The sequence below is a fragment of the Orcinus orca genome, chromosome 19 (genome assembly GCF_937001465.1).
Source record: "Orcinus orca chromosome 19, mOrcOrc1.1, whole genome shotgun sequence".
Taxonomy (NCBI): Eukaryota; Metazoa; Chordata; class Mammalia; order Artiodactyla; family Delphinidae; genus Orcinus; species Orcinus orca.
In genome coordinates, this window is record NC_064577.1 from 20,046,308 (window position 1) to 20,066,844 (window position 20,537).

Here is a 20,537-nt window from a genome sequence, read left to right on the forward strand (position 1 = left end):
CTCAGGCCTAGTGACTGCACAGCAGGGAGGGCCCCCAGGCCCGGCTCAGCCCCGCTCACACCTGGATGCCACACAGGTTCAGGAGTCGGTGCTGTCCTGGTGGAAAGGTTCAGACCACACTCGCGACTTTCTTCCACGAAAGACAGTCCCACCAAAGCGCGATGCCCTGCCCTGGCCAGGTCGTGTCCCTGCTGTGGCCCAGCTCGCTCCGGGAGGCTGGTGATGGCCAAGAGATGGGCCCCTCCCAGCTCCGGACACCTGACCAGGAGGTGAGCTGGGGTCTGGGCCACAGCGAGGTGAGCACCCTTGGACGGAGCTGGTGATCTCCGTCCCGAGCCGGGGGGCCCGCGGGCCGTGTCACGCCAGTCCATGCAGACGGGGCCTCTTTTTCTGGATTAACTGTGAGGGAGCACAATTAGGCAAAGCACTTTCCTCAGCGCAGTTCCTGCCCTGGAGGATAAGAGGATTAGCTGCACCCTCGGGCTCCGGCACCAGTATTGTGACATTGGCTGGTGGAGTTTCACTAGCCCTCCGGCACATGCCCATCCTCTCTGGGCAGGGGGCTCACAAGGAGAGCCCCTGGACAAGTCCCGGCCCTGCCTTTGTGCATCGCGGCAGGTTACCTTCCCTCTCTGAATTGCAGTTTTCACCTGGAATGTGGTTGTAGAAATATTGATCTGCCTTCTCCCCCGCCACGTAGCCCAGGTCTGGGGCTGACCTTTCAAGCCCAGCGAGTGGGTCGCCTCCTGACAGATGCCACCACTGTCTGCTCTCTGAACCTGGGGACCAGGCGCCACACCCCACTGCTGCCGCCCTCTGGGGGTCCCAGGGCCGAGAGGGGGCAGACGTCTCGTCTTCACCCACCCGGCTCAGCGGGTGACGGGGAGGCTACAGGGGGGCTCCGCACTGCTCCCTGCTTCCCAGATGAAAGCGGTCTGGGGCAGAGGGGCTCAGGCCCGCCCTCCTGCAGAGCACCCCCCCAGCCCTCCCGCCCTCCCTGCCCGGGACTCCTCCCCCTTCCTTCTTGTGTCTCGTGACCCCTCCCCCTTCCTTCCTGTGTCTCTTGACTCCTCCCCCTTCCTTCCTGTGTTTTGTGACTCCTCCCCCTTCCTTCCTGTGTCTCGTGACTCCTCCCCGCTTCCTTCCTGTGTCTCGTGACTCCTCCCCGTTTCCTTCCTGTGTCTCGTGACTCCTCCCCCTTCCTTCCTGTGTCTCTGTCCAGGCTCAGGAAGGGATCTTTGTGCCCCAGGCCTTGGCTCCTCGCTCCCGTTGTCGGCTCCACGTCCTGCCCCCACCTGGGCCTTGGGCTGTGCACTGTGGGAGGTGCCCCCCGAGGGTCCCCTGCCATTGCCCGGTCAGTCTTCCCAGCCCACCCTCCTGGGGTCGCACAACACGGGCTGGGTGGGCACAGGTGTCCAGACCGCTGAAGGCTCGCTTCCCTTAGCCCAGCAGATGTGCGTGCACACAATCCTGGGAGCAGCTCTGGTGACACCAGCAGAGCTCGTGACGCAGGGCCCCCAGCTGGGGTGCGTGAGCCAGCCATGGTCCATCCACGCACAGCTCCCTGGATGGTCTGGTGGCCACATGCGCTGGAGAAAGCTGGACGGGGCAGAAACCAGGTCAGGGGCCGTGGGGCGGGGGCTCGGGGGCGCGGGGAGCTTTCCAGGGCGACGGGAAGTGTCCTGTGTCTCACAGAATTTTACTTTTACCTCTAAAGCTGACCAAAAATAGTCTCCCCTTCTAAAATAAACTACTCTTAGCTCAGGAAAAAAAAGAGAAACAGCCGTCTGGCCGCAGGTGCGGATGCTGTGCCGACACTGGTGTTGGCACTGGTCTTGGTGGCGTGTCCCGCCCGCCCGCCTGTGATGCCAGAGGGGGCCCAGCTGCCTATCGAACCCGCGTATCTAGACAGCTCCCAGCTGAGCGCCAGCACGGCCCAGTTTTCTTTCCGAGGCTGAAGTCCGTGTAAATATTGACCAAATAAGGCAGACCAGGTTTTGTACTGTATTTGGTTAGTAGTTGAAGAGCCACTCACTCCACGGCTATTTTCCCAGTGGCTTCCTACAGGTGGGCCTTGTTTCATTTAAAATTTTAAAAAGACCCTGAAGAGCTGTGCGTAACTCAAACATTTTAAGTGTAGGGGGAAAACCAGCACATTTAGATGAATCCCCGAGCGAGCGGATCTTTCAATAAAGAATCAACTTTCGGGCTTCCCTGGTGGCGCAGTGGTTGAGAGTTCGCCTGCCGATGCAGGGGACACCGGTTCATGCCCCAGTCAGGGAAGATCCCACATGCCGCGGAGCGGCTGGGCCCGGGAGCCATGGCCACTGAGCCTGCGCGTCCATAGCCTGTGCTCCGCAACGGGAGAGGCTACAACAGTGAGAGGCCCGCGTACCACAAAAAAAGAAAAAAGAGTCAACTCTCCCAGCCCTGTTAGTGTATTTATTATGTAAAACTGAAAAGACAGGTATTTGGTCTGCTTAAGGACTGTGTCGCTGGGTCCACGGGTGCCCCCTGCCCCAGCCTGGGGCTCTCGGGCCACATGGCCGCCGCATGGCCTATTGAGGGGGTGATGGGCTTTCTTGTGGGGGGGCTGGGCAGCTTCCCTGCTTCCTCCAGATGTGCATGGGTGGGGTCCCTCCGGCGTCCTCCTGCACTGCCCCGTCGCAGGCACAGGGAAAGCAGCTCAGACAGGATGGGCTGCCCGGGGGTGGGGTGGGTGGGGAGCGGTCCTCATAGCCGAGCCGTCCCCCCTGATGGATTTGCTGGCTGAGAGCTCCCAGGCCTCTTTCCCGGACTACCTGCGTTGGCAGGTTGGACCCCAAGACGAGGTCCCACCCGAGTCACAGCTGTGACCACCTTCCGAGTCAACAAAGGCGCCCAGAGCCGCCCAGAGGCCGGGTGGCGGCGGGGACCCTCGCCAGCCCCGCCACGTCCTGAGTAGTGCCTGGCCCGAGGCCCCGCTGCAGAGCCAGGATCTGGACCAGCCGTCTGTCCCCCGCCTGCCCGGTCCAGGGCTGGCCCGGCCGAGGCTGGCAGGCTCCACGGGGGCAGAGCCTCCGGGTCCCTTTCCTTCCCGCAGAGGCAAACATCAGGGACGGGGGAGGTGGCCACGGGGCAGAGTGTGAGTAATCGACATCACAACAGTAATCCTTTGGGGGGCCGGCGCAGCGGGGCAGTTGTGTCCTGCCCTGATGAGGTGACCTTGGTCGCCCTGGGCAGAAGGGGCCTGGGGACCTGCCCGGACGGGATCTGCCCTCGGGGGTGTCAGCAGGGGCGAGGAGACGCAGGGGACCCAGGGCCCAGGAGCAGGAGGGGGTCTTGTGACTCGGTCTCGTGGGTGAAGGGAGGCCGAGGAGGTGGCAGGGGATGCTGCAGGCCGCGCCGGAGGGCTGAGGGGGCCTGGCGGGCATTTGTGCAGGTGGAAGGCAGCTGGTGTGGGCGCTGGGGGCTGCTCCCCGCCCCCCGGGGAGAGCGACAACAGCCCAGCCCTCCAAACCATTCATCACATCTCCGCGTCTACGAATTGTGCTTTTTGCGGTGTATCTAAGAAATCACTGCGTGTCTCGAGGTCATACAGATTTTCTAGTTTGTTTTCCTCTAAAAATTTTGTAGCTTCAGTTTTTATGTTTAGATTTATAACCCACTTGTGTTAATTTTTGTACGTGGTCTGAGTTCTGCGCACGACACCCAGTGCCGTTGTCCCCTGCCCCCTGAATTAATGACCTTTATACTTCATCACAGATCGGTGGACCTTACACACGTGGGTCTATTTCTGGACTCCCTGTCCTGTTCCGATGGTCTGTTTGTCCACTTTGGCACCAGCACCCCAGTCCTGGTCACAGTGGCTTTATGATACGGTTCAAAACCTGTCGACTTAGCCTCCCTTTGTCCTTTTTCAGTTGTTTTGCCTATTCTAAGTCCTTTGCATTTTCATGAGAATGTTAGATTCAGGTTGTCGATTTGCAGCAAAAAGCCTGTTGGGCTTTTGATTGGGTTTGCGTTGAATCTGTAGACCAATCAAGGAGAATTGGTATCTTCATAGTACTGAGTTTCCGGACCCACGGACACTCTGTATCTCTCCGTTTATTGAGGTCTTTTCTTAAGTTCTTGGCGAAGCTTCACAGGTTTCGGGGTGCCAGTCCGGCGTTATTTGTCAGGTTCATCAGCGTTTATGTAAGTGACCATGTGTCACAGTTTTCTTCACATGATGCCTTCTTTCTGGTCTAAGGGAGCATCCGGGGTGATGTCAGCTGTAGGGTTTTCACAGATGCCTTTTGTTAGGACGAGGGCGTTTCCCGCTACTCCTCATGTGCTGAGTTTCTATCAGGAGTGTATGTTGGATTCTTGTCAAATGTTCATGTCTATTAAGGCGATCGTAGTGTTTTTTCTTACTTACTTTGTTTATGTGGTGAATTACATTGAATGGTTTTCAAACGTTAAACCAACTTTTTGTTCCTGGTATAAATCTCACTCGGTTATGATGTATTATCCTTTTAGTATGTTGTTGGATTCTGTTTGCTAATTTGCTAACATTTTGTCTAGAATTTTTGCATTTTGTTCAGGAGGGGTATTTTTCTCTAGTTTTCTTGCAGTGTTTTGGTATCAGCTAATGCTGGCCTCATTGAATGAATTGGAGAGAGTTCCTTCCTCTTCAGTTTTTGGGAAGAGTTTGTACATAATTGGTATTATTCCTTCCTTAAATGTGTGGTAGCACTCACCAGTGAAGCCGTCTGGACCTGGAACGTTTTCTCGTGAAGGTTTTTGACTATATGTTAAAATACGTTGATGGGTATAGTGCGTGCTGGTCGGACTCTGCTTCTTTTCCTGAGTGAGCTTTGGTCCAGTTCATCGGTGTAAGTTGTTCACGTACTCCTTTTTTTGCCTTTGTGTCTTTCCCCTTGATCTCTATTCAGATCAGTCTGAATAGAGGTTTTACCCATCTTTTCGGAGAACCATCCCATGGTTTCACTGATTTTTCTCTAGCGTTCTCCATTTCCTATCACTGATTCCCACTTCGAACTTTCCTCTAGTTTCTTGTGGGAGTTGAGACCAGTGATGGGAGACCTTCCTTCTTTCTCTCCTGTGGGTGTTCAGTGCCATAAACCCTCTCAAGCAGCAGCATCCCACAGACGCTGGTATGTTGTGCTTTCATTTTTGTTCAAGTCAAAATCCTTCTAGTTGCCCTTTCCGTTTCTTCTTTTTCCCGTGAGTCGCTTTTTTTTTTAGAAATGTGTTACTTAGTCTCTAGATGTTTGGGGATTTTTTTCAGCGATCTTGCTGTTATTAATTTCTAATTAACTCCATTGTGGTCAGAGAACACACTTTGTGTGATGTATAATTCTTTTGAACTTACTGGGACTAGTTTTATTTCCCGGCATGTGGTCTATCTTGGTAAATGTCCTGTGCGCACTTGAAACTAATTTCTACCGTTTTTTTTTTTAAATTAATTATTTTTTGGCTGCGTTGGGTCTTCGTTGCTGCGCGCGGGCTTTCTCTAGTTGCGGCGAGCAGGGGCTACTCTTCGTTGTGGTGTGCGGGCTTCTCACTGCGGTGGCTTCTCTTGCTGCGGAGCACGGGCTCTAGGTGTGTGGGCTTCAGTAGTTGCGGCACGCGGGCTCCGTAGTTGTGGCGCGCAGGCTCAGTGGTTGTGGCGCACGGGCTTAGTTGCTCCACGGCATGTGGGATCTTCCCAGACCAGGGTTCGAACCCGTGTCCCCTGCATTGGCAGGCGGATTCTTAACCACTGCGCCACCAGGGAAGTCCCTCTCCTGTTGTTGAGTGAAGTCTTCTATAAACGTCAGTAGACCAAGTTGGTTGATAGTATTCAAATCTATATCCTTACTCGTTCTATCAATATGGAGAGAGGGGCATTGAAATAACTATTTCTATTGTGCAGATTTATCAGTTTTACTTCATGGACCACAAGCTCAGGCATCGGGTGCATGGATGTTTCGGGTTGTTATGTCCTCTTGGATAATCATGAAACGATCTTCTTTATCCCAGTAATAATGTTTGCTCTGAAATCTACTTTGTGTGAAATCAATGTAACCACTCACTCTCCTTTTGACCAGTGTTAGCAGGATGTCTCTTGAGCCAGCCTGTTACTTTGATCTGGTTTGTATCTTTATAAGCAAAGTGTATTTTGTGGAGCCAGCATGCAGTTGGATCTTGCTTTTTTATCCAATCTGACAATCTCTGCTTTTTCTTTTTCTTTCTTTTTTTTATCCTGTCTGAACCCCATGGCATGTGGAACTTCCCCGACAGGGATCAGCCCCGAGCCCCCTGAAGTGGAAGTGCAGAGCCTCAACCACTGGACCGCCAGGGAAGTCCTGACAATCTCTGCCTTTAAATTGAGATGTTTGGCCATTAGCATTTAATGTTATTGATGGGGTTAGGTTTAAATCAGCGTCCTCCATTCCTTCATGTCTGGTGTCTGGAAAGTCCTTGTATATTTGTCCGTTTTGGGTGGTTTCGGGTGAGAGGCTAAGCCTCATCCATCTTAGCTGGAAGTAGAAAGGACAGCAGTAATGACTTAATACCATTCAGTACTCAGCCCATGTTCAATTTTCCCCAATTGTCTCAAAAGTATCTTGTTCCAGTTGGTGTGTTTGAATCCGGATCTGAATAAGGTCTACACGTTGCATTCAGTCGATGTGATTCCCGAGCCCTTTTTACCCAGACCAGTGTCCCACCCCTTCTTTCCATGTCATTTACTTATGGAAGAAACTGAATCACTTGTCCAGTAGAATTTTCTGAGTTTGGGCGATTATATCTTTGTGATGCTTTTTAACGTGTTCCTCTATATTTCCTGAACCTGATAGTTATAAAGAACTCTTCGTAAACGTGCTGCGTGTTCGGTTGAAGCATGTGAAATCGTCAGTATTTGACTATTTGCCCTGCCAAGTGCCGTGTCCAGACGTTCCACGTCACGCTACCTGTCCCAGCCCGTCAGGAAGCGCCACTTTGCATGACACTGAGATTGACCAGTGGATTCAGGAGGTCAGCCTGACCCTCACGGCCAGGTTCTCCGCCCTGTCCCTGATGATAGAGTTTCCTGGGTCCTCATTTAGGAGTTGCAGATGGTGACGCTTCAGCTCCGTCATGCCGTGTCGGGAACCTTTCAGGTTGTCCAGGGTGGGCAGTAGGATTTGGGGGCCGTCTCCCAGGCAGTCGAGTCCAGATGGGAATTCACTGCTGGGGGGAGACTGCGTGCTGCTCAGCGTCGATGTATTCCCTGGACAAGCTGGTGGAAAGTGTCCAGTGAGCAGGTGATGGCTGAGCGAGCTCATGGACAGTGGTGAAGGGGCAGTTCGGCTGGGGGAAGCTCTTGGACGCCACCCTGTGCGACAGGGCGCAGCTTGGGACTCCCTCTCGCGGAGCCCCCCAGCTCCCACCCTTCCCAGTCCCTCCAGGCCAGGCCGTCGCCCACTTTTAGATGGAACCAGCTGGGCGGGCCCCACCGAGCCCCGCTGCAGGGAAGCCCCTCACCCAGCAGGTTAGGTGGGAGGCCGCTGAGCTGTCGTGCGTTCCCGCGTCCACCCGCACGTGGAGATCAGCGCTCGCAGGGGCCCCCTCTGTTGGCTGCATCGTGTGCGGATATGACACTGAGTACAGACAGAGGTGGGGTGTCATTTGACGGTGGAGCCAGGTGCAGGGAGCGGGAGGTTCTGGCTGTGCTGGGTGGTCCAGGGCAGCTCGTGGCGTGCATCGCAGGCAGGAAGAAGAAGGCGAGAAGGCTGGAGCACCTGTGTGTCTGGCGGGAGGGGACCGCCACCCGAGCGGGAGGGGTGGTGGTGGTGCACAGGTGGTTCGTGCTTCTGGGCTGTGGGCCCCTTTGAAAAACGCAAGGAAACGCTGGCTCCTTCTCAGCAAAAGCTACAAATGCAAAAGCACTCGGCCTTTGCTTCCGTTTGGGGATGTTTACTGAGCCCCGGAACACGCCCAGACCCCCAGGTGGAGAGCCCGGACTAGACGGTGGCCGGCCTCCCTCCTGCCGGGTTCAGGGCCGCGGGGGCTGCAGGGGGAGGTTCTGACAGACGGGTGCCCGCGTGGTCCCAGTTCTGCCGGCCCTCACCGCCCGGGACGCGGGCACAGCAGGCTTTCCTCACCTGTGGGCGGCACCCCGCCGCCTCCACTTGTACCCCCAGAAGGAGGCAGACAGCGCCGCAGTCTCCTCCAGACACGCGTCAACTCCCGGACTCTCACAGCAGCGCTACGAGGTGCGACGTCGCTGCTTGGCTCCCTCTTCCGGGTCAGGAAACTGAGGCAGAGAGAGGGGCTGCGACGCCCCCGGGTCACACGGCTGGTAGACAGAGGAGCTCGTGGGCGAACCCGGGACCCGGCCCCCAGCCCACCTGCCGTCCTCCGGGCGCTGGGTCCCCACCCAGCAGTCAGTCCTTTAAGGAGCGTGGGGACCGCTGCCTCACTTCACAGACACGTGGGGCGTCTGAGAAGCTGGGGGCGGTCCAGAGCAGCCCCCCCGCCCGCCGCGCTGTAGAGGTGCTCAGGGCACAGGTTCCTCCTGCTGCCCTGGCTTTTGTCCTGTGGACCCATCTGGGCTTTGAGTTGTCACTGTTAAATTACATGTACCAATCAAAGCAAGCACTTCCTTCCTGGGTTTTTTCCCCATTTTCTTTTCACGAGAACACTCTAGCACAACATCAGCCTGTAGAAGGGCCCCCAGTAAGAGCTGGACGTGTGGATACATGGGCGCTTGGTGGGTGGGTGGATGGATCGAGAGGAAGGACTTATGCTTCCAGCGCTGGAGGCTCTCTGCTCTGTGGACCACAGGCCCTGAAAAGACCCCCCAGGGTCCACCTCTGTCCTTGTGGCCTCACCCCCATGCCCCGTCGTTTCAGTTGCTGTCACCCACGCTCACTGTGTCCCCAGTGAGATGCTCGGACAGCGCGGGATGCTTGGCGGGTCCTGGTTCTAACAGGTGCCACTGGGCTGTCAGCCTCCCTGTGTGAGGGTGTCCCAGGGGACACACTGTTGCCTGGCCCTGGGCGAGCATGTGGTCCCTGTGACTGTCTGTGGTCAGTACCACTGGTGTTTCAGGCAGAGGACACGGCCCACGGGCACACAGTCTGTGACAACGGGCCAGGGTCCAGGCCTGCTGAGCCCGCGGAGACCCCCCTGGCTCACACACAGGAGTTCCAGGTCCTGAGTCAATGACGTTACCCGTCAACACTCTGATCCCTGCGCCTCAAACCCAGCAGGCCTCCTCTGAGTGTTGGGACACAGCGCCCTGCGAAGCTGGTGGCTCCTAGCTCAAAGGCCTCGCGTGTCTTGGGAACGTGTTTTTTCTCCTTCCCTGTGGACGCTGGCGAGTCGGCTTTGCAGTTAACGGGGCTGCCCATCCGGCGGGCATGCGGCTGTTGTCTCCCTGCCGCCCCCCCGCATGAGCCTGCAGGAGCCCGACCCCACATGGGACGCCTGCTCCCACCCCGGGCGTGGCTGCGGCCGGGGTTGCCGTGCAGGGTGGAAGCCCCCATAGCCTCAGTGTCCAGATTTTTCACCTCAAATTGGATGCCTGGGTTTTTGTTTTTTAATTAATGTATTTATTTTTGGCTGCATTGGGTCTTCGTTGCTGTTTGCGGGCTTCTCATTGCAGTGGCCTCTCTTGTTGCAGAGCACGGGCTCTAGGCGCGCGGGCTCAGTAGTTGTGGCGCGCGGGTTTCGTTGCTCTGCGGCATGTGGGATCTTCCCGGACCAGGGCTCGAACCCGTGTCCCCTGCACTGGCAGGCGGGTTCTTAACCACTGCGCCACCAGGGAAGCCCCAGATGCCTGGGTTTTAATGTGGAAATTCTAAATGGTGTTGAATTGTTGGGTCAAATATATTTTTTTATTATTTATTTATTTATTTTTTATTGGAGTATAGTTGCTTCACAATATTGTGTTAATTTATACTGTACAGCAAAGTGAATCAGCTACACGTATACATATATCCCCTTTTTTTGGATTTCCTTCCCATTTAGGTCACCACAGAGCACTGAGTTCCCCACGTTATGCAGCAGGTTCTCACATAGCATCAATAGTGTACATGTGTCAATTCCAGTCTCCCAATTCATCCCGCCCCTCCTCCCCGCCTTGGTGTCCATACGTTTGTTCTCTACGTTTGTGTCTCTGTTTCTGCCCTGCAAATAAGATCGTCTGTACCAGTTTTTCAGATTCCACACATATGCGTTAATATACGATATTTTTCTCTTCCTGACTTACTTACGTCACTCTGTATGACAGTCTCTAGGTCCATCCACGTCTCTACAAATGACCCAATTGCGTTCTTTTTCATGGCTGAGTAATATTCGATTGTATATACGTACCACATCTTCTTTATCCATTCCTCTGTTGATGGACAGATATTTTTAAATAATGTGGGTTTGACCAAAACACCTCTGGGCTACGCCTTACGCCCTCTGAGCCCCAGGACGCGGGCCTCGGGCTGCCGGGGGGAACAGAGCCACCTCCTTTACAGGCAGACCCAGCACCATCAGTGTGGCCGAGTGGGACCCGGAGGGGACCGAGACGCAGGGGCTGCTCTTGGAATCAGGGCCCCTGGGGGAGGGGCCCTCTCCACCCGGACGAGGCCCTGGTGCTGGCGTGTGGCCATCCATCGCCCGCTGGCTCTTCCCCGCACACTGGGAGGTGGATAAGGAGTCACTGGCCCGTTTGTCGCATTTCCCTGCTGACTCTGTTGACGGAATGTACAGCTGGCGGCTGGCGGTCAGGGACAAATTCCCCCGATTTCCATCCATCCCAGTCCCCTCCTGCCCCGGCAGCCTCCTTCCTGGCCCAGATTCTGTGGGAGAGGTTTGCAAAAAAAAATCAACATTTTGGGGAAGAGGCCTACCCGTTACAGAGGTGAGCTGGTGACCCTGCCCGGGGTGCGTGCAAGGTGGCCCAAGGTGGCAAACGCAGAACCAGCCCAGTTCACTTGGATTTCAGGGAAACAACAAATGGGAGCTACATTTGGGGCAACTTGTACTGAATTATTTGTTCTTTATATGAGATCCAGGTTCACCTGGGGGCCTGTGTTTCTCCGGCAGCCCTCGGGAGAGGGAACGTGAGTGTGGGGTAGGGCCAGGGGCTGGGCCAGGGCATCTCCATTTTGGGGTCCTGGCAACCTAGAAGCCAGGCCAAGTCAGGAGGGTGACGGCAGAGCGTCTGGTCATCCCGCTTCGCACCAGTCACTCGGCCCCCGGGGTGCTGACCCGCCTCATCTCACGGCCCAGCCCGTGGTGGCCAGTCCCCTGTGCTCAGCTCCACTGCCTGCTTCCGGGCCCCTAATCCGATGAAGTGTGCAGCTGGGCCCCGAGGAAGGCCAGGCGGGACATTAACCTCGGACCCAGCGAGGCTCCTGGCTGCTGCTTTATTGATTGCCTTGAAATAACAACCCGTCTAAGGCTGGCCAGCCTGGAGGCAGACAGCTGCTGGCGAATCGGATTCGCTGTTTCCCCTCCTCCCTCTCCCACCTTTTGTCTCTGGGTTGCTCAGAAAGTGCAGTTATGACCCCGCCGTTTCCCAGGTGAAGGAGCAGGCGTTGGGGGGCCATCTGGGAGGCCAAGGCTGGCAGAGCGGTCCCCAAAGGGCCTTTGGTGGAAAGACGCTCCACCGTCCGCGAAGCAGCGGGGGGCCCAGGCCGGAGTCCGGAGGTCCCGGCGCCCGGTTCGATCGGCTGAAGCTCGGCCCCCTCCGCTGCCCAGGGCTCTGGGCTGGGGTGCAGCCGGTCACGGCCCCCTTGGGTACAGGGGAGAGGCCCCTCCTTCAGGGGCCGGACCCGGCGTGTTGTGAGCAGAAGAGTCTGCCCGGGTGGGTGACGTGTGTGGCCGTTCTCATCTGTCCCTAGAGCTCAGATTCTACAGGGACGGGATGTTCAGGAATCAGCTCTATTGAGCTAGAGTGTGTATACAGTAAAGTAAACACATTCTAATGTAGTTTGAGTCTTGACAAATGTATACGCCTGTGTCACCACCGCCCTGATCAAGACCCTAACCCTTCCTTCCCCAGACGTCCTCTCCCGCCCCTTCCTAGTCAGACCCCCAGCCCAGCCGCTGCGGCTCTGACTCGTCACCGTGGTGGGCTCTGCCCTCCAGGCCTTTGCGAGGATGGAGGCTCCTCCTGCGCTGCATGAAGCCGATGACAGCCGTCCTCTGGATGGACCACACTTCGTCCACGTGCCCCGTTCGGTGGGTGGCCGGTTCGGGGTAGGGGGAGAGCGCGGAACATGCCTGCACCGACAAACGCGGGGGACTCTGGGTCTGGCCCCCGGGGCTTGTGCTCCCGCACCGGGCCTGCAGGAGGGGTGAGGACGTGGTACTACGCGGTTTCCCGCCCATTTCAGTGTCCTTTTGAAAGCGTTAGCTCATCAGCTGGGAGGAGAAATCAATGGCCTTTAAAGCTGCATCTTGAAATCCCAAACCAGGAACAAGGTTTTGTGACAAAGACAGCATGTGTGAAGGACAACTGGGCCCCTTCAGATAGAAGGGACCCTGGGCCCAGAGTCTCGGGGTCGCTCGGGTGCTCCTCTTTGTGGCTGAGTGACCCCCCCACCCCAGTCACTTCTGAGGGGCCCCGTCTTCCCGACGTGTAAACGGACCTCATCCCACCCACCCCAGGCTTGTTTCTTTTTTTTCCCTTAACATCTTTATTGGAATATAATTGCTTTACAACGGTGTGTTAGTTTTTTTTTTTTTTTTTTATAAATTTATTTATTTATTTATGTTTGGCTGCGTTGGGTCTTTGCTGCTGCGCGCGGACTTTCTCTAGTTGCGGCGGGCAGGGGCTGCTCTTAATTGCGGTGTGTGGGCTTCTCATCGCGTTGGCTTCTCTTGTCGCGGAGCATGGGCTCTAGGCCCGCGGGCTTCGGTAGTTGTGGCTCGCAGGCTCTAGGGCGCACGGGCTCAGTTGCTCCACGGCATGTGGGATCTTCCCGGACCAGGGCTCGAACCTGTGTCCCCTGCATTGGCAGGTGGATTCTCAACCACTGCGCCACCAGGGAAGTCCCAGTGTGTTCGTTGCTGCTTTATAACAAAGTGAATCAGCTATTCAGTTTTTCACCATTGAGAACGATGTTGGCTGTGGGTTGGTGATATACGGCCTTTATTATGTGGAGGTAGGTTCCCTCTATGCCTACTTTCTGGAGGGTGTTGAATTTTGTCGAAAGCTGTTTCTGCATCTGTTGAGGTAATCATACGGTTTTTTTCCTTCAGTCTGTTAATATGGTGTATCACATTGATTGATTCGCGTATATTGAAGAATCCTTCCATCCCTGGGATAAACCCCACTTGATCCTGGTGTATGATCCTTATAATGTGCTGCTGGATTCTGTCTGTTAGTATTTTGTTGAGGATTTTTGCATCCATGTTCATCAGTGCTATCGGCCCAGGCTTGTTTTGAGTGTTAAGTGAGCGCAGGTAAAAGCACTTAAATCGTCAGGTGCTGAATGGACGGTTGTGATTTTTATTGTTGGCGTTGACATCCCTCGCTTCTTGGGACATCAGCGCCCCTCCCAGCTCACTCTGCCTGGACGTCCCGTGCACCCTTGTGGCTTGAGTCTGTGTGAAAGCAGGCTGCTTCCTCCGGCCAAGGACACTTTGCGTCCACTTTCCCGACGGACAGTCACCCTGCAAGGACCTCCCTTCACCCCTCGGTGGGTTCCCTTTGGTCCAGCTGCTTTGGAGGGGACTGTCCCCCAGGGACCCCAGAAGGAAACGTGTGCAGGTTCCTGTCCTGAAGGCCGACCACCCAGACGCCCCCGCGACTTTGAGCAAGTTGACCCGGCTGGCTTTCGTGCCACAGGGACAGGCAGGCAGCCGTGGAGACGGCAGAGGCGGGAGGGAGCTGAGGGGCCGCCCTCAACTTGGCTCCGCTGTCGGCTGCCGAAGGTCGAGATTTCAGGCGTGACGAGCTTGAAAAAATAAAGGCAGGCTTCTGTGGCTAAAAGTTAAAAGCTGGAAAGTCTGTTTTTGGCGGCGCACTGGGGTGTAGGGCTGAGGGCCCCGGACCCGGTGGGAGCGCCCCGCGGATGGTGGCGCTGGGCCACGTCCGCAGGCTCCCTGCCCTCCGCGGTCCCCTGTGTCATGCAGTGGGCGACCCGAGTGTGTGCCAGGCCGTGGGCAGAGGAAGCCAGGGCGGCAGCGGGCCGCGCGGGCTCAGGGCCGCCCCTGCCCCCGTGTTTGTCGTGTTTGCCGGGAGAGGCTGCTTCCGGGAGCACCTTGTGGTCCGTCCGTACAGGACTCGCAGGGTGGATGCCCCACGGGGCTGGGCTGAGAACCCCCGGCTGCCAGCCGCATCCCCCCATCCCCCCTCCTCCTGACCCCTCCACCCCGCTCCCGCCCGGCACCGTGACCCTCCGCGCAGGCCTCACACGCAGGCTGCTTCTCTCTCCGCTGCGTAGGTCGCGAGATGGGAACATAAGACCCGAAAGCTGAGCGGGGCCTTCGGGTCCCCCCACCTGGCCTGCTGCACCCTGGGCGGCGCCATCCTGCTTCTCAACGTGCTGCGCTCCCACTGGTAAGACCCCCGCCCCCCGGCCTGCGCGCCTGCGGGAGGGGCAGCCCTACCGCACGGAACCCCGTCCCCTCCACGAGAGTCCCAGCCGCCCGGGAAGGCTCGTGCGGGGGTCAGGCGGCACCCGGGACGTGGAAGGAAAACGGGAGCCGCGAGCTGCTGGGGGGTGGGGGGCGCAAACGGATGACGACGAGGGAGCGAACGGATGGACTGTTGACTTTCACTGTGCAGGGGCTGCTCTGAGCTGGGCTAACCTCGCTCGCCTGGCTCTGCTGGCTGAGAGGTGCCCGCACAGGGCAGTGAGCAGTGACCTCGGGGGGTGGGGGAGAGGACAGCCCTGCGGGCTCTGTGTCGGCTCCTGAAACCCTCCCGCGGGCTTGGCTGCTGGTGCGTTTGTGCTGCACTCCGGCCTTCCTCCCTCAGTTACTCTCTAGAAACTCAGCCTGGGGGGAGAGGAGACCCAAACGGCCCCACCTGGGCTGCAGGCCAGCCCAGGTGCTACCTTTCGGCTCGATTGAATTTTTTTTTTTTTTCCTGTTTTCTTCCCTAACGAGCCTTTGCAGATACTCTGGCCCTTCTGAATGAGTGAATGAATGAATGAACGGGTGAGCGAACGCGTGAGTGCCCGAGTGGGCACATTCCATCCCCGCCGGCCGCTTTCTTCCTGGCACTCACCGAGGAGGCATCTAGAGCTCCCGAAACATCAGTCTGTTTAGGATGCAGGACCTGCCTTTCCCCGAACAGAATGTGCTGTTTCCGGTTCTAGACTTCTGTGTTCTTGGCTTCCTGAGTCCAAGATGTAAAGAGAAAACCCCAATCGGGTTCTCCTCAGCCTGGTACCTGCTGGCCCAGAACCCTGGGCCAGCCCCAGCTGCTGTTTCTGGGGGGTGGAGGCTGACAGTCCCTCCCGCCCTGCAGGTGGGCTGCGCCCAGGTGGGCAGCCAGGCGGGGGCCGGGGCAGCAGAGGGGCGGAGGGTGAGGTGATGGAGAGCCCAGCGGCCCAAGGGCTGAAGGGGGCCCCCTGGGGCCTCGACCCAAGCCCCCCCCTTTGCCAGCGCTCCGTAGAGGCAGGTGGCTTTAGACGAGCCCCTCTCCCTGTCCGTCCTGCTTCTGTACCCTGAGGGCCAAGCCCCGAGGGCCGACGGCCTCTTCCTGTCCCTCCTGTTTCTTCTTGTGTCCTGGGCCCTTAGGAGGCCTGGGAGGAAGTGACCCCAGGTCCAGCGCCCTCCCCACCGTCCAGGCCCCTGTGTCAGTGCCGGCCAGGCCTGGTGTCTGGCTGAGCTGGCCACCCAGGGAATCTGGGGGGAGAGAAAGGACGCCCCCCCCCCCCCCCGCCCCCCGCAGGCCTGTTTGCTCTTCTCCCCTCTCGGGTCCTCCTCCTGGTTGCCCCCTGCTGACAGGTCTGGCTGGGGCTCTGCGGAGGGGCTCTGTGGGAGTCCCGCCCCCTTCCCTAGCACCCTTCACCTGTCGCTTTATGTGGTTCCTGCAGAGGTGTGTGTGTGTGTGTGTGTGTGTGTGTGTGTGTGTGTGTCCGTTTCAGCCATCTTAAGGTGTAGTTTTGTGGTGCTCAGGACCTCACCATGTGAATGGGTGTCCGTCAGTCACGGGCTGAGGCGCAGCGGACAGGAGCCGGGCTGTGCTGGGGGGAGCAAGCCTCCGCCCACACCTGTGTGCTCGTTGCCTGAGGGCAGGTCCCTGCATGTGGACCAGCGCACTGGCGGGGTGTCAGCACGGGTGGCTCTGTCCCTGTGGACATCTGGGTGCCAGCCGTTGCTGCATCAGAGTCCAGCTGGAGCTGCTCAAGGACATGGTCAGGACAGGCCTGATGGCTGAGTGGCCGCACGAAGGAGCAGTGAATGGGGCAGACAGACGGGAACAGCTCACTGCAGAGCAGGCCGGGCAGCCGGTGCAGGGGGAGCACATAGAGATCGGGTGGGGCCTCCCCCAGACTCATGGGGGGGGGACAGGACTCAGCTCCTGTGGCTGCAGGACCGAGGCTCTCATCCTGGAGTCTGTGCCCTCCCCACAGCAGGGCGGGCGCCTTCCTCCAGGCCAGCGGGAGAGTCTCTCTGACCTCCAAAGCCTCTTTGAAAGGGCCCCAGGGTAACATTTTCGGTGAAATGCCCTGACCTCGCACCACCAGGTACTGGCACCCCTGGTGTTCACAGGGCAGCCCACCCTCCAGGGGAGGGGTTGTGGGGTTATGCAGAGCAGGGTGAGCCTGGTTATCAGCCTGGGCTCCTCCCCCTTCCTTTCCCCAACCGGGCGGATTTGTAAGACCACAGACCCTCTCTTGGCTGTGATGGGTTTGGGGAACACTTTGGAAAGGTGATGTGTTGATCAAATGTACAGAATCAGTACAGCATCGGAGCCCTAAATTCCACATGGTTTTTCACAGGTGGAAAATGTTACCCATGTGAACATTTTTTTTGATTTTGTGGTTGTATGCTTATTTTAATGTGTGTTAGAAAACACAAGTGAGCCTGTCAGATGCTACTCTCGTGGACAGTTTTGCTTGGTGTGGGTTGAAGAACCGGGAGTTTAGTGCCCCGAGCCCGAGACGGTGTCGCGGCCACGTCCCCGAGCAGCTGGGGTTCCCTGGGTTTATCGGCTGCGGATAGAAATGGGCACCAAGTGGGACACCCCTCCCCATCTCCACCCATGTTCCGGGGTTTCTGGGGAGCAGAATGCAGACAGCTTTGTCACATTGGTGACCAAAAGCTCAGTCCAGGTTTTAAAAGCAGAACTAGAGACATGGATGAGGCTCTCCACTCGCACCCCCAGCGCAGAAAACCCCAAAAGAAACCGCGTCTCCTCCGTGGGCTCACAGCTCGGGCCCCGCCCAGCGTGCCTGTCCTGCTTCGTCTCATGGTGTCACCCTCAGTTCACTCCCCTGTCCCTGAGCTCTGTGGGCAGAGCGCATCAGGTGACATACCTCCCAGTGTCACCATCACAGGGGTGAAAACTGAGCCTGGGGCACCCAGGCCTGTCTGAACCCAGTGCCACTCTTCTGCCTGAGCCCACGGCGCTTCCATCGGGTCGCCATGCGGTGCCCCCACTAGAACTTGGGGCCGCAGGCGGCCTAGCGATGGACGGGGGTGGGGGCCCGGCATGCCTCGCTGCCCTAGGTTTGGGGGTCGGGGGTCAGCCTGGGCGGGGGCTGAGCAGAAGTGGGTCATCCACGTGGAGGCCTGAGCGCCTCCCCCACCCCACTCACGCACACTCGCTCTGCCGCGTGGTCCCTAGCACTCTGGTGGCCAAGGAGCCAGGGGCCTGCAGGTGGGCTCTGCTGGGCCAGGGCCCACCTGCTGCCCACGCCCGGCCCCTCCCACTCCACTGCCTGCAGACAGGAGAGGGGGAGGGGCGGAGGCTGCTGGTCTCTCAGAGCTGGGGGTGGGGAGGGGGGCACGGCTCGGCCACCTAGCACAACACTGCGTGTGCGCGGCCCTGAGCCAATCCCAGCGGCTCAGCCTGGAGCTGCAGGGTGACCCTGAGCCCGGGCAGCAGGAGGGGTGGGTGGAGAGCAGGGGGTGCGGGCAGCGTGACCGGTGGCCAGGTGTGCCCTGACACATGTGTGCCACTGTTTGACAGGTCACCATGCAGGCCTCTGCCCACGGCGTCCTGTTTGCTGTTCAAACAGACGCTTCTCCCTCTCTCCCTGCCCCCCTTCTTCCTTTGCGGGGAGGGGAGGCGAGGGGAGGGGGCTGCTTTTCCTCTGGCTACTGAACACGTACTGGGACCCCTTCTGCCTGGCGTGGGCTGGGGCCAGGCAGATGCTCGGGGCAGGAGGCGCCGCTGTTCTCCACGGGCTGAATGTAGTTCGGGCGGCCCCCCTGCAGCCCACTTCACTCGCTTTCGGCACCCTCCTTGCACCGAGTTCGACACTCCTGGCCCGGCTACTCTGGGGACCCCAGGGGGTGGGGGCGGGAGGGGCAGGGTGGCCCCTCTGCACAGCAGTGACCTGTCTCTCCCGTCCCCTGCCCCGCAGCTTCACGCAGGCCATGCTGAGCCAGCCCAGGATGCAGAGCCTGGACAACCCCTTGGCCTACCGCATGGGCCTGGCACTCCTGGGAGTGGGCGGCATGTTTGTCCTTTCCAGTTTCCTGGCTCTGGGCTTCACAGGGACCTTCCTAGGTAAGACCCCCAGGGCGGGGGGCCGGGGCCCGGCTACCACCAGCTCCAGGCCGCCTTTGCTCCCCCAGGCCTTGGTCTGCCCTGCTCCGTTTGGGAGGCCGGGCTCTCAAACCCCATCCAGCTGCTTGGCCGCCAGGAAGGGCGGGATTTCTGTTCGCTGTGTGCGGGCTGCGAGCCGGAGCTGGCAACACATGGGGGGGCGCTGCGCCTTCTGCTTTCCCCACTGCCTGCGGCTCCGGTGCTTTGGGGCTGGGAGCCCAGTGCTGGCCTGGCTGGATGTCCTCCTGACGTCAACTCCCAGCAGCTTGGAAGCTCGGGAAGGGGAGCAGCCCGGGGGCGGGGTGGGGGCTGCAGGGGCCAGGGCAGCCCCGGGACTGGGGGAGGGGGAGGGGGCCACTGCCGCAGAGAGTGCCCTCCGGGCACACGGGGCACAGGGAGGTGACCCGGCTCTGACGGCCTGGTCAGGGGCTCCTGGGTCCTCCTCCCCTCGCCCCAGCCAGCTGTGGAGTCTTGGCCTCCATTCCCTGCAGTGCCTGGGGCGGCCTGGGGCTCTGCGGGCTGCAGCAGGGGTCCCACAGAAGACCCTCGGAAGGCAAATGAGACTTGTCGTCCTCTGGGGACCAGCACTTGGGCGAGGACCTGGCAGCAGCTGGAGGGAGCCCGGTGCTAGAGGAGGGTGTGCAGGTGCAGGCGGAACCCGGAGGGGTGGGGTGCAGGGCTGCGGGCGGGAGGGCAGGGTGGCTGGTGTGCAAGGGCCAGTGGGGCCAGAGTGGAAGGCCAGCCGGGGGCCACGTCGCACGTGTCCCGAGAGCCATGCAGGGGACTGAGGTGTCACTCCCGGGGAGAAGGGGGCCACAGGCGTGGTCTCCCAGCAACGAGGAGGCGACCGGTGGGTCCGAGCTGGGCTAGGGGGCAGGGGGGAGGTGGGGACCACGGTGTGGGCCTCATGGAGGGGGAGGGAAGGGTGGTGCTGTCGCCTCAGGTCAGGAGAGCCGGGGTGAGCAGCCCCACAGCAGAGGGCAGCAGGCGGGGGCAGCGCAGGGTCTGGAGGAGGGAGGGGGAAGGGCCCAGATACCAGCTGCTGCCGCGGAGAAACGGTGTGGAAACTCAAGGGGCCCACAGACTCTGGGGTGTAGGGCACGGCGGCCGCTTTCCCTCCGTGAGTCACCCCAAAGCTGGTCTCTGTGCCACCGGGAAGAAAGGTTCCCGCGGCTCCCCGGCCCCGAGCCCTCTGTCCCCAGACAGCGATGACGCCGCTGCCACTCCTTCTGCCCTCCTTGTGCCTGGAGCTCAAGGAACATCGGGGAGAGGGGGCCTTAGTGAGCAGTGCTGCGCCGGACACTGTGCCCGTGTCTCATGCCTCTAAGGGAGGCTTCTCGGGGCGGCCACACGCTCCCCTGTGAGCGGCTCCAGGCCGGCTGGTGGGGCCCGGGGTGGGGGGCAGCCTGGTGGGGGGCGGAGGGCGGAGATGGAGGCAGAGACGGTGAATAGCAGGCAGGCCTGCCTTGGACAGTGTGGGGGGAAGGGTCTACAGGAGGGGATGTGAGCTGAGGGAGATGGCAGAGGAGAGGTGTGCAGGGAGCGGGCAATAGGCACCCCAGGCAGGGGTAACGGCGTGTGCAAAGGCACAGAGGCAGGAGCAGGTGGACGTGGAGACTCACAGTGCCGCGGCCCCTGGGGACCCCAGGCCCCTTCGCCTGGGATGGGGTGGCCAGGGTGTGACTCCCCCCCCCGGTCCTGCCCACCCTGTGCACAGGCGACTACTTCGGGATCCTGAAGGAGACCAGAGTGACCACGTTCCCATTCAGCGTCCTGGACAACCCCATGTACTGGGGCAGCACAGCCAACTACCTGGGCTGGGCCATCATGTAAGTCCCGGGCTCCCTCTGTG

General features: G+C 59.1%; 1 protein-coding gene across 14 annotated transcripts in view; it reads left to right on the forward strand.

Moving 5' to 3' along the window:
* Positions 1-20,537, forward strand: part of PEMT (phosphatidylethanolamine N-methyltransferase) — a 47,661-nt gene that overhangs the window by 23,801 nt on the left and 3,323 nt on the right. For 6 of the 14 annotated variants that reach the window (XM_033422672.2, XM_033422671.2, XM_049702140.1 and 3 more), the window contains 4 exons: positions 14,400-14,515; positions 18,501-18,646; positions 19,271-19,330; positions 20,403-20,514. In XM_033422672.2, the coding sequence (XP_033278563.1) occupies positions 14,400-14,515; positions 18,501-18,646; positions 19,271-19,330; positions 20,403-20,514 (434 nt within the window). Of the gene's footprint in view, positions 1-1,389; positions 1,620-12,010; positions 12,190-14,399; positions 14,516-18,500; positions 18,647-19,176; positions 19,331-20,402; positions 20,515-20,537 lie in introns of those variants that run through there. The other 8 variants (XM_049702143.1, XM_049702144.1, XM_004266773.4 and 5 more) reach the window with 6 other exon arrangements.